This window comes from Delphinapterus leucas, chromosome 2 (genome assembly GCF_059928025.1).
Source record: "Delphinapterus leucas isolate spDelLeu-1000000601 "Yukka" chromosome 2, BTC_Dleu_Yukka2, whole genome shotgun sequence".
Lineage (NCBI taxonomy): Eukaryota > Metazoa > Chordata > Mammalia > Artiodactyla > Monodontidae > Delphinapterus > Delphinapterus leucas.
Window position 1 is genome coordinate 141266350 of NC_143130.1, and position 14069 is coordinate 141280418.

General features: G+C 32.9%; 1 protein-coding gene across 7 annotated transcripts in view; it reads left to right on the plus strand.

Annotated features, from left to right (window-relative positions):
- MNAT1 (MNAT1 component of CDK activating kinase) overlaps positions 1–14069 on the plus strand; it is a 230940-nt gene that overhangs the window by 102460 nt on the left and 114411 nt on the right. Inside the window, exon 7 of one of the 7 annotated variants that reach the window (XM_022570440.2) lies at positions 4247–4370. The exons of the other annotated variants lie outside the window; for them this stretch is intronic. Coding sequence (XP_022426148.1) covers positions 4247–4330 — 84 coding nt within the window. The 3' untranslated portion in view covers positions 4331–4370. The remainder of the gene's footprint in view (positions 1–4246; positions 4371–14069) is intronic. 7 annotated transcript variants of the gene reach the window in all.

Below are 14069 nucleotides of genomic sequence, written 5' to 3' on the forward strand. Positions count from 1 at the left end.
AACTTAGTGTTACAGCGTTGTGGGGACATAAAATGCCTGGGAAAGACACTAGGTCTGCTGGATAGGAATGCAAAAGGCAAAATGGGAGAAGCTAAAATTTCAGAAATTTGAAGTTTTTGCCTAAGGCCAGGGTTGCACCCAGGAAACAGAAAGTAAACTTTTCTTTGTTTTCTCTCCTGTATTGCTTCCAGGGTTCTACACTCAATTTAAGATAATTAATGTTTTATATATTGTTAGCCTAGGATTGTGCCCTCTTTCAAAACTTTGTTTCTGCAGGAAGATGTTTTGAGCTCTTACAGGCAGACTTTTGAAAGGTTACCAGTTCCTATGCTGATAATTGCCTGTGGTGATTTTATCTGTTGGTAGTGACTAAGAGATGGTCTGCGGAGGTGGTGCAGAATATTCCTCTTCTTTCTGCTCCTGATGAAGGTGATAATGTAGTAGCATTTTGTAGACAGTACACTCTTCTGTGTCCTTTAAATATATTTTATTTGATTCATTAATATAATTTTACAGGTGAAACTAAGGCTTGTTAAAAAAAGATACTCAAGGTAGAGCTGGGATTTGACTTTTTGGACTCCAAAGACTGTGTTTTAAACACTGTGTTATTCTGTGAGGACACATAACATGGGGAATTTAAAAGAGTCAGAAGTTATAGGCAGATAGAGTATTTGCTTGCATTCTTGATGGAAAGAAGAGAGACATAGATGGGAAAGCTGTTATAGTGTGAAGAACCAAAATAAATGGAGACTGGTATTGTTCTTACAGCTGCTTTAAGTTATTTGGAGGTTAACCTGGGTTAAACTGCTTGACATTGCAACTATGGGTTCTTTGGATGTTATTTTTAATTATAGTTATGACTTCATCAGGAGTGGTTTTGGAAATTATGGAAATCTTGAAGGGCATGCATTTCAAAATGAATTAGAGGGCTTAGGTATTTAAAAAATACCACCAGTGTTGACATAGCGTTAGAACATAGTGTAAGATCAAGTCTTGAGACATTTTTAACATATTTGATTCATGTTTTATAGTTATTCTCATCAATTTTTGTTTCCTCAAGTAGTATAAATATTATGAATAAAACTGGTTAGTGATTTTCTAGCATGCTAATTATATCTATTTAAAGATGTAATGCTTGCAAAATCACTTAAAATTTAATACAGGTTTTTTCCTGAAAGACTACATAAAGAAAAAAAGTGTTCTTTTTAGTGATGAATTTAGAAAATGTCCAAACTCATGAACTTCTACTTGTATTCCCTAGACAAAGGGAGAGAGTATTAGAGAGACAAATTGTTTAAAACATCTTTTCTTAGGTATGGAGCAATATAAATGTGTTGCTTAAAATGTTTAATTTTAATGAAAGAAATTTCTTATTTAACTCTTCAGTTATTTTGTCATTACAGAATGTATTTGGTATCATCTGTGAACATGTCTGTTTTGTTCACTATGAACCCGACTGCTAAAAATGTAACATTAGATTTTTTTCACCATTAAAAAAATCAATTCATTCATCAATCTTTAAAAAAATTATGATTTTATCTTTTAAATTAAAAAAATTTATATTGGTAAGACACACATACATAAGATTTACCATGTTAACTGTTTTTAAGTGTACATTTCAGCAGTATTAAATATATTCATATTGTTGTGCTACCACCACTACAATCAATCTCCATAATTTTTTTCATCTTGTAAAATTGAAATTCTGTGTCCATTAAACAATACACCCTGCTCCCCCGCCCCCATAAGTCTACAGGCATTTTTTCCCAATTGTTTGTACACTTAATAGTAATAAAATAAATTAGAAGAATTTAGAGCAAGGAAATATTCACCTGAATCAACATATTTTAGTTTCCTTTATGTTGAGCAGTTAGCTGATAAGCTAGTTTGAACCTGACTTTCAAGATAGAATACTTTTGAGGTTATAGTAGTTTCTTTGTTTTCAACAGGCAAGTCTTGATGATAGATCAATTAGCAAATCCTGAAGAATTAATGTAAATGGTGTGGTAATTCCTGTTATAAGAGATACTTCTTAGAACTCATGAAATTCCTCTTTCCCCCAGGGTATCCATCTGTTCTTGAAGTGAGAAAGTATACTAGTTGCAGTCATGTTTATCAGCTCAGTTCAAAATTCTTTAGAAACAGAAACTGTTTTTAAAATGCTATGGGAAAGCTAATTAAAATTGAACTTTGAAATTAAAAAGAAAACACAAAACAGTGTAAAAGTAAAGGTTAATATTTTCTCTGAAATGTTTTTAAAAGACCCATAGGAGTGCTGTAGGAAGATTTTTTTAAACCTGTTTTCTTAAAGTATAGCTCCTTGAAGGCAGGTGTTTATTACTTTGCAGCATTGACCTTGCTAAAAACAGCAAGTTAGGTAATTATCCTTAGGTCTGAGTATTCAAAGTATTATTAGTTTTGAATAAATATTAAGAGACTAACTTTAACAACTTTTAGTATGTATGTTTTGTGTGCTAGCTTTTTCCTAATGTAAAATGGATCTCAATATGCCATATGATTGGTGACAAATAAGAAACTCCTTATGCAATTAAGGGAAGATCTATTTATTTAAGAGCTCTCAAAGGTTGTAAAAGATTATACTTGGCTGTATGTGAAGGATAAATGTTGTGCAATAATGCCCCTTAGTTCCCCTTTTATAATAAATCTCAGCTGTGTGTTCAGCGCAAGGGCTCAGTGCCAAAAAGAACAGGTTCAACTTGTCTGTGAGGATTTGCACCACAGTAAAGTGCACAACTGCTTTTGTAGAGGTCATTGTGGAGGTCACAGGCATGTACAGTTGAATGAAAGCAACTTTAAAAACATGTACAACAGATAGTGTTACTTAAGACTCAAGGATCAATGTTAACTTGAAACATTAAAAGGATGGAAAATCACAAGAAGAACCCTCACATACGTTTTTCACTTTATCTATATATGTTTATATGTTTTCAAATGGATTTAAAACAATTTCTTTGGCACCTTGTCCCAGCATATTTTAAAAGAACTGCAGAATCACTTTTATAATAATTGCCCAGACCTGGAAACATGAACTATTTTAATGTTTGCTAAATTCTGAGCAGTGCTTTGAACAGAGTTCATAAGATAAAGGTAGGATATTATGGTGGTAGAACAGAGTATTCAGGTGTGTGTGTGTGTGTGTGTGTGTGTATGTGTGTGTGTGTATGTGTGTGTGTGTGTGTGTGTGTGTGTGTGTGTGTGTTGGGAGCTGGAAAAGGGGAGTGTGGGTAAGTTCTAATGAAAAGGCAGATTGGGTCTAAAGGAGAATGCCTCCATGAGTCAGATTCTCCTGAACTTAGGATCGAAAGGTTCAAAATTAAGAACAAAGAAAGACTCTTCTCTCCAAGTATCTCACAAATGCTTTCATATTCTTTGTGGTAAGTAGAAATAACTCAGAAATAGCAAGTGGAGAGACTATAAGACCCATGAGTCCAACCTGTAGAAGTCTTGGGTTTAGAATAAAGAACACCAGAAAATAATGTAACTAAGTAATTAAGTAGATGCAGAACTTACTTAGAGTTGTGTTTTACCTAGAGTTGTGTTTGGTCATAGAGCGACTATTTCTTTTGCTTTTGTTTTTTTTAAATGGTGATCAAAATGGCAGGCAGCCATTGGTTTCAGTGTAGAGATTAATTAGTAATCTTTAGAGTATGCTTCAGCAAATGCAGCTGACTGTCAGTAGCACCTGTCTCAGCAACTGGTAGAACGTTAGTGCTTTTATTCAGCCAGTAATTTCCAGAAGGGCTTTAAAGCTGTGTTCATTAAAGTCTCCCATACTAATTGCTTTCTTTGTCTTCTAGGGCACTGTTTTACTAAATGTACCTCTCATTTATTTATTTATATGTATATTTATGTATTTATTTATGAAGGTTATAAAATAAAGTTAGTTTTTTTAATTTTTAAAAAAGAAAACAAATTATGTGATAGTCTGTGTACTCCTGTATTTGTGGAACCATTTTTATCCTTGGTGAACACATAATGTTCTCAGATGAAAAATTTACCAAGATAATGATTTTTTCTGCATTGCTTTTGTAATTCATATCATAAACATAAAACATGTCTGTCAATTATGAAAAATGATCTGTTAAAGTGTAGTAAAATGTGATTTAAAGATTTGGTTATTAAGTCAACTTTCTAGGAAGGTAGCTTACCTCTACATTGCTAGGAATTCTTTCTAGCTGAAATGGTCTTTCTGGTTCGTATTTCAAAATATATTCAATTTTCACAGATTCATAGACAAGCCACAATTTTGTACATTTTTTTGAGGAAGATAATATTTTTGCTTGTTATGAAAAGAAGACTGAACTTCTAAGAGAGTTTCTAAGAAGAATGAAGCACATACCTCAGTACAGGTGAAATTTGCATCAATCTAAATGTACTATGGTAAAGTTGAATGTGAATATTTTCAAAAAAGAAATTGAGTTGTATGTTTTAATGGACTAGGGTAACTGTCATTTAGAAAGCACTTATATACTAACATTTTTAAAACAAATGAGCATTTCCTAATTTACGTTTAATAAATATAAATATATGTTGCTGAATGCTTCAAAGTAGAATCAGTTCTGGTGGTGTCTCCTTTCTATCATCCCTTCACTAGTGCCTAACATCCACTAAATGTTCAGATAAATCAATTTTAATACCATAGTCCTGTAATAAGATAGTGCTTGGTGAATTCTGGCAGTATAGGGCTTAAAACCTGGGTAGGCTACTTGGCCTTGGAGAACATTAGTTTCTTTTCCTGTAACATAAACAAAATAATACTTACCTCAACTGTATGGATAGGGACTAACATAGTACATGGCATAAAGTAGATGTTCAGTAAATATTTCTGTGTCCTTTGTGTGGAATCCCACTGTTAAGTAATAACATTCTATATCAGCATGACTTTAGTAAAAGACAATTTATGTGAAATTGTAAGGGAATCAAAGAATCCTAAATATTCTATCCTATTCTACATTTAGAGTCTAGATCTAATTACATGGTGGTTTTGTGAAGGTGGTAGTGGTGATATGTGTTTGGGGAAGGCAGATTGGGATGGTTAAGGTATTCCTAGTATTTGTTGTTTCCTTTTAGGACAGAAGGATAAAGTCAGTATAGTTTGGCTTAGCTGTTTATTTTCTACAGTGGGAATAGCACAATAACTACTCATTCTGTAGTTAAGTGACCTCAAATAGAATCATATTTGTTATGTAGTTTTTTGGGAGGATGGTTTGGATTAGAGGATTGGAGTGAGTGGGATACTGTGGATCATTATAAAACATTTGCTCATTCATGAAACAAACATTCCTAATATGTACCAAGCACTGTACTAGGCACAGAGGGTTTATATCTAAATAAAATATGATTTCTTGAATTATTCAGTTTCTATTACGGTGTAAAGAAGCTTTCTGCTACCTTTTCACTGAAAAATATTTCTGCTTCAAAATACTACTAATCTTATATGATATTTTTTGTTTTGCTTATATCATAATAGTAATATTTGTAGAAAACTTTATATAAAGCAATTTTCATATTTTATCATATTCAGAAATTTAGACTTATGTTTAAGTTGTTGTTATTGATGGTTAACTGAAAGTTTACTTAAAGTGCCAAGGTGAGAATTCTTTTTTGGAAACTTTTTGCAATTACTAAAAGTAAACGAGATAAAATGCTATATGCCTAAAAAGTGTGTAAAATTGCTGGTAAATGCTCTTTTTCTTAAAATTAGTGCAGACTCTTTTAACGAGGTAGATTTTGTCTCACCAGATAGTCTCCTTGATGTTTTTCTTTTCTGATCTTTTTATAGAAACAGTTATGATTTGCTGGACGCTCTGTCCTCTTGGCCACAAATGGTAGTTCAGTAGCAAGACAAGCATCAGAGAAAGAATGTAAAAATAATACTTTTCAACACTGCCTCATTTATCAGTGCTCAAGGAAAAATAAAACCTAGGACAACAAAACCATACAAGATAAACAGAATCTTTTCCTTGGATCCTACTTTTTCTTTAAGCTAATGCCATATCTCCCTATTTTTATTTTATCTTAGAATTTGATGAAAATAATAATCAAGTTTATTCAGTGTTTCTACTTCTCAACTCCCATTCTTTCTTCTATCATTTATATTCTGGCTCCTATTTTCACTACTGCACTGAAGCTGTTCTTGGTATTAAAATTCTTTTCACTAGAAATACTCTTCCTTTCCCTCCATTTTCAGCACCATTCAGCCTTCATAGCCCATCTCAAATGTCATTTTTGTCCATGAATTCAATTGAATGAACATTCAAATACCTGTCATGTTCAGCAGAGTCATATGTGCATTTAACTTATTTGAATTCAACTAAAGTTGAAAACACCAAACGAGGGAGAAAAATAGCAAAGAATTCCTCTCTTCCCCCAGTAAAAAATGTTTTTGAAACAACAAAGTTGCTAAAAGCAAGACAAGTACTTTATCTGGTTTTCCACAGAACAAACAGTAATCTCTTCTAATGCTGGAGGAAAAACTAGCTGAGTTGGATTTATACAAAGAGATTATAATATGTGCAGAACAATGTACAGTATACTTTATGGGCTATTTAAAGGATTTTTGAGGGGTTATTTTGACCAGTTTTTGCCTTACTCTGACTTTAGAACCGAGTGTAACTCCTGTGCAAGGTGTGACTTCATTGTTATAGCTGTGTTGAACTTAAATCAGTCACATCACTTAGGATCCTTCTAGATAACATTTGGATGTCTCTTGGATGTGTTAGGTATAGAACTATTTAAGGCAGTGATGACTAGCTTAGTTCCTTTTCTGTCTTTATTTTTGTATCATGGAGGAAAGAAGTTTGTGTACATAATTATAGTCAAAACACATTACATCAGAGGGAGAAAATGTTATTCCTTTTATATTTCATGTTCACCTATAGTTTGGAACCCTGGGCTTTCTGAAAACTAATTACACGTGTCCACAAATATATTGTTGCATTTAGTTTCTACATAAGCCATAGTAGTTCTACAACAATACAAAGGAATTCATAGAAATGCTTTTTAAAAAAAAACGTGCAGGGAATTCCCTGGTAGTCCAATGGTTAGGACTCGGCGCTTTCGCTGCCGGGGCCCGGGCTCAATCCCTGGTTGGAGAACTAAGATCCTGCAAGCCACACAGCATGGCCAAAAAAATAAATTAATTAATTAACTTTAAAAATGTGCAGGATTTGGTTATTATATTCAACATACTTTAATGATATCAATCTTTTTCTAAAGATATTATTTCCTAATTTTTCCCCTACATTTAACATTTCTGTATATGTTACATTTTATTTTTGAAATTCTTTCTCAAGGAATAGTTTAGATTGGTGTGACAATATGAGTTCTAAAATAGAGTTGATGCATTATTAAAGAACATTTTTCTGTGTGGTAATTTGAACACTAAAGGTGTGTGTGGTGGGGAGGAGATTACAAATGAATTTAGTTAACAAAGGCTTAAAGTAATTCCCCTGTAGTGAACAGATTTTGATGATGTTTTCAGGGCCAATTTGATATAGAAACAGTTTCAGAGACTTGGCTTGGCCAAGTGAGGATATAACTTTTTTAGGACTATTTGATTTCTAATGAACAAGAAGTTTAAGCCCGGCTAGATAAAGAAATTCTTCTTTGATGTTTCAAAGCATCTTACATATTCAAATGGAACTGATCGTCAGTAAAGAGCCAGAAAAATATGGTGCTGTTCCTAGCGTATTCAAGATGAATCCTCTTTCATATTCTGGAAGAGTCTGTTTTTTTTTTTTTTGAGAAGGAAAAATTGGGGGAAAAATAGGTAATCTAACTATTAGGCATAGTATTTCAAAAAACAGGAGTGCTCATAAAGGCTGATTTGTGGGAATGAGTCAATGTTAGAATGCTTAAAAAAACCAACCCATAATCATTTTTTTTTTTAAAGTTATATACTGCTTATTCCAAAACACGCATTCAGAAAGGGAATGGAGTCTGATGATTCTAGTAGAGACTTGGGTATCTGGGAATTAGTGATTGTTTTTTCCACTGGCCGTTTCTTTAGTATATATAGAATCAAGCTATTTTACATTAAATTTGGGTAAAATTATTTTTATTTTCATCATACATTATCAGGTAGTGGTTTATTTCTACTATGGTCATGAAATCGTAGCAGATTGGACCTGTACGAACATGTAGTCCAACCCTCCAGTTTGGCCTTACCCCCTCACTGTTGTTGATGAATATGAAGCTTAGAGAAATAAAATCACCTCAGTTCATTTTAGTTTAGAGGCAGTGTTAGCATAAGTATATAGTTACTTCTTACCATGCAGGGTCTTGTCCCTCATTTGTCTTACGCTGTTTACTGTAAATTTTGAAAGAGATTAGAGAAAGCCATTTCTATGGGGGAAAATGAATTGTACTTACCATGAAATTATGTGCTACCAGGAAGTTGTTACTGTGCAGCTGTTGCAGTGATGACAGGCTGATGTCACCCTAGAATGACCAGAGCAGCATAGTATAAAAATTGCTCTGCTTGCTCCTAAAATAAATTGAAAACAACCGAATTACCAAAAGAAATTACCCAGAATCAGTAGCTTGACGGCAGTGCCATGTGTATTTTTTAAGTATTCTCTATTCCATAAAAAACTGTGTGAGTACGCACACAAATACAATTTAAAAAATATGTCCACATCCACATACAGATGCATACATGTGCACAAATAGAAAACACATGGACATATGTGCACACACATATTTAAATTATTAGGACATTTACCGACATAGAAACAGTATTTCAAAAATCATTAATTGATTTTCTGAAAGGTCTCCTGTAGATGTTTTCCCTGGAAATAATCAGAATTGTACTGGTTTAGTGCTCTGAGACCAGTGAAATATTCTAGTTTCTAATTCCCTTTAGCAATGTGATACTTTCTATAGGATTTGATAATTTTAACATGTGAGAGGATCCAGTTTTTTAAGAACAGTCACCACTATCATTGTTTTGTTGTTTGTTTGTTTTTATTTTGCATTTAGATGATTCAACAAAATAAAAGTAAAAGGAACAATCTCATTGAAAAGTGATCTACTAGAATATAAGCTTGTTGGTGGCAGGGGCTTGTATCTGTTTTGTTCACTGCTGTACTTTTTAGTTTTTGGCTATAGTTAGTGTTCAATATTTGTCTTTTGAATGGTTGTTGATTACAGCAGAATAACCACAATGTTTTGTTGTCTGAAATTTTGTTGAAGTTCTTAAGTGACTAGAAAGCACATTTCCAGGCTAGGGAAAAAAAACATCTACTGACTTTCTCTAATGAATAAGAAACAGTATTAAAGTGTGGAGAATCTGGAGATGTATTCCTTACTTACTCTCATAGTACATGTGATTACAAAATTCCAATTGTTTACATGTAGTAAGAGCATTGTGAAATTTATAGAATTTGGAAACCTGACTCTCCATCTTACTGTTTTTCTAATGTTTTTACTACTACACCAGATGACTGTTCACATGCCCCTTTGTATTATTCATTCATTCTACAAAATACCGAGCAGCTCTTTGGTGTCAGGTACTGTGCTGTGAGGCATGGCAGTGAACAACAGGGCTTTGCAGTCTAATGGGGGAGACAGATGTTAACAGATATTTATACACAGAGTTTACCAAGCTTACAGAGTTTATTAGCAAATATAAAAATTAAGAGAGTTCTGAATCTTAAAATTTTGTTAAAGGATTTTCAGAATCATTTAACCCAGCACTCTGAATTGCTAGTACTTTATGAATTACAACCTGTTCTGTGGTACTTATCAAAATCATATACTGATTGATTTGGAAGGGTATTTTCATTATTGCTTATTTCAACAACCTGTATATTAATGATTACTAATTAACTTTTCTGTTGCTGTTAAAGTAAGAGTTGTTTTCAGAGTTAACTTTATCTCTTATCAAATGGCTTCCAGAAACCTAGATCATATAATTTTTAATTTGGAATTAAATCCTGCATTTTAGAGTTAGCACAAAAGATAGTTTGTGCTTTTCCTTTACTTGAGGGACACGAATAACGATAATACTTGTGGTGTACTATAGATTATCTAACAGATAAATCTCAGTAAATTGTAAACTTTTTATAGTAGACTTGAAGCTTGCTGAGTAAGACAAGTTAAAGATATATTTCAAATTATTACTTAAAATTACAGCCATGGGCTTCCCTGGTGGTGCAGTGGTTAAGAATCTGCCTGCCAATGCAGGGGACACGGGTTCAAGCCCTGATCCAGGAAGATCCCACATGCCACGGAGCAACTAAGCCCGTGCGCCACAACTACTGAGCCTGTGCTCTAGAGCCGACAAGCCACAACTACTGAACCCATGTGCCACAGCTACTGAAGCCTGTGCGCCTAGAGCCCGTGCTCCGCAACAAGAGAAGCCACCACAATGAGAAGCCTGTGCACCTCAACAAAGAGTAGCCCTGCTCGCTGCAACTAGAGAAAGCCCACGCACAGCAACGAAGACCCAACACAGCCAAAAATAAATAAGTTAAAAAAAAAATTACAGCCATGTATAATTACCTTTGTTAGCATTTTTCTTCAAATGTTTTTATGTTTTTCTATATGGAAATAAGCTGAATTTTGGAAACTCTTTCCACAAATGCTTATATTTTTGACAAGCAAATTATTGAAATATAACTTAGGGCTCTAAGGTATACCTTAGAAGAGAAACAGGGGCTCCATTTTGTTACATTCTAGGGGAGTAAAACATTAATTATACTATTGAATGTAGAGTTTGCCTGCAATTTTCCCCCTGAGTGTAGGTATTATCTAAGGTTGCATGATTTGCTGTGGCTCTTCTTGCTACATTTATACCCTCAACGCCTCATTTATTTATTATTTATATGGCAACTACAACAGAAATTGAAAGGGCGTCAGTTTTGTGTTATGGTTTTGAAAGTCAGCAAAATGTAGTTGAATTACTTAATGTGGGTGTTATTCAGGACTCATTACTAGGATCTCACTCTTTATACATTTGTCTCCGCCAAATTTTATTTTTTCTTGTGACTTTGTCCATCATTTTGTTGATGATAATAGCAAAGTTTCTCTTGGGTTTATTTTTAGCTGCTTTTACTGAATATTTCTACTTGGATATTTCATATATAGTCAGCAATGTTGATTTGATTTGAACCACCATCTTAAACTCTTTATTTTGTAAACAGCTTTATTGAGGTATAGTTTACTTACTATAAAAAATTACTCATTTTAAATGTATGATTTGGTGATTTTTGTACTTCTGTGTAGTCACTTTGCATTCACACTTCTAGCCCCTAGTGATTATTAATGTACTTTCTGTCTGTAGTTTTACCTTCTCTGGACATTACTTATAAATGGAATCAAGCAATATGTAGTCTTTTGCCTAAATTCTTTTTTTTAGCATAAAATTTTTGAAGTTAATATGTTGTAGCATGTATCAATATTTTATTCCTTTTTGTTGCTAAATAGTATTCAGCATATAAATATTAACTGAATGAATTCATATTCATATTGTATGAATATACTTCATTTTGCTTATCCATTCACCAGTTGATGGACATTTAGATTGTTTCCACTATTTGGCTACCATGAGTAATGCTGCTGTTCTTATAAAAGTTTTCGGTCATGTGTTTTCATTTCTTTTGGGTAGATACCTTTGAGTGGAATTACTAAGTCATATAGTAAATTTATTTGTAAATTTAAGAAAAACTGCCAAACTAATTTCAAAGTGGTCGCACCCTTGTACACTCTCACAGCAACGTTTAAGGGTTGTAATTTCCCTCTACATCCTCAGTGACACTTTGATTATGGCTGTTGTAGTGGGTGTGAAGTAGTACTTCATTGTAGTTTTAATTTGCATTTTTCTAAAGGTTAATGGTGTTGAGCATCATTTCATGTGCTTATTAGTCCTATGTGTATCTTCTTTGGTGAAATGTCTATTAAAATCTTTGCCCGTTTTTAAATTGGGGTTTTTGTTTTTTTTAAAGAATTATTCAGCTATAAGAGTCCTTTGTATATATTCTGGATACAGATTCTCTATAAAGCATGTAATTTGCAAGTATTTTCTCCCAGTCTGTGTTCTATCTTTTTTTAAAAAAATCTTCTCTCCTCAATATTTCTCTTTCCCAATTACCCTGTTTCTGTTAGTCTTCAGCTCTGTCTGGTTTTCACATTTTAGTATTCAACTCAGCTATTCCAGATTGCTACCAAGTCTTGCAGTTTTAATTATAATCTTTTTTTTTTCCTCTTCCTCTCAGTCACTACTCAAATCTTCAAACCTAATTACTAAAATAGCAACAAACCTGACCTACTTGATTCTAGGCTCTTCTTTCTTTAGCACTATTGTATTTTCTCAGCTATAAATGCTTGGGTATTTTCTTTTCAGACTAACAAAAATTCCATGATATATTTTTAAACTATTTATAATGAAAAATTTCAAAAAGAGCAAAGTAGAAAAATCATACAATGAATATTCATATGCCTAATGTCTAGATTCAGTAATCTTTAATTTGCTTCATATATATGTATCTTTTTCTGAACCATTTTGAAGTAAATTTCAGTTACTGTGAAATTTTACCTTTAAATTCTTTAACCTGCATCTCCCTCTGACCTGCCCTGATGTAGGACATTCTTATATGTAACCATAATGCCATAATCACACAAAACAAAATTAATAAAAATTCTCTAATGTAATCTTATACCCAGTCCACATTCAGATTTCATCAGTTGTTCCCCAAATGTCTCATGACTGTTTTCTCCTTTCCTAAATTGTTACTGAGCTAATGACTCTTGTTATATTTATTAAACCTCTTAATTCTTTTAAATTCTAGAACAGCTCATATCTCATGCTACATTTCTTGCTTTTCTTTCTCATGCTGCTGACTTATTGAAGAGACCAAGCCAGTTGTCATATAGTATGGTTTTTAATTTTTCCCCTATGGTGTTGTTCAGTATGGTCCCTAGTATATTTTTATTATCTTTTTTATGGTTATAAAAATTATACCCATTTTGGCCAATTAGAAAATACTGCATAAAGATAAAAATATAAATCATAATCTCATCACCTAGAGATTACTACAGTTAACATTTTGCTGCTTTTATTATAGCTTTTTTCTTATGCAGATTTAAAAAATAGTTTAGATCATCCTTATTATATACTTACTAGTTTATTAATTTCTCTTTGAACATAATTTTAAATGGCATACATGCTGTTACAATCAAACTCATGTTTACTTAATTTTCCCAATATTGCTGAACATTTATGTTCCTTTTGGTTTTTCACAGTTATAAACTGTGATGGTCAGTCTTTTGAATGAAAATTTGATTAGTATATTTCTGTTTTTTCTTATAAATTCTTACAAGTAGGATTATTGGGTTAAGCTATATGAGTACTTTAAATGTTTACTAAATTGTTTTTCATGAAGAAAGCAATTCCATTATTTGCTCTCCTATCAGCAGTGTATGAGAACATCTTTCTCCACACTCTCTTGTCATATTGGGCATCATTCTTTCATTTTATCCTTTATTTGGTAATTTGATGGAGGTTTGTTTCGACATTGTTTTGAAGGGTCTGATTTTTTACCATATGAGTTCAAATTAGTCTTGGAATATTTTCTGGCTGTAATGTAAGCTGTGCCATACTGATTCAGTCTCTTTCGGCCCCCACTTCCCCATATATCCATTCTCTGCCCCTGTTATTTCATATAGTCTCAAGACACACATACTGCTCTAGTGATATTGTTGTCTTCTTTATTGCCTTGCTTTTGTAGACTTTGTCTGCCCTCTGAGGTCTTGCACAAGTTGCACTGTTTCAGTTTTCCACCTTTCATTGATTTTTCCTCTCTTTTGATTTTTCTATAGCCCTCTTCAATCTGTACTATATCATTTGGTGCCAAGTCAAATTTAGTTCAGGTGTTGAATATCACTATTGCATCATACAGTGTGACTTCTTTAATCTGAATCCTTCTTTTCCTGATAATTTAGAATAATATCACACTTACTGTTTTGTGTAGAAATATCACTTTCATTTTCATTTTGCATCCAGAAACTTTTAAACACCGTTTTGCCTCCAGTCACTTAAAAAACCC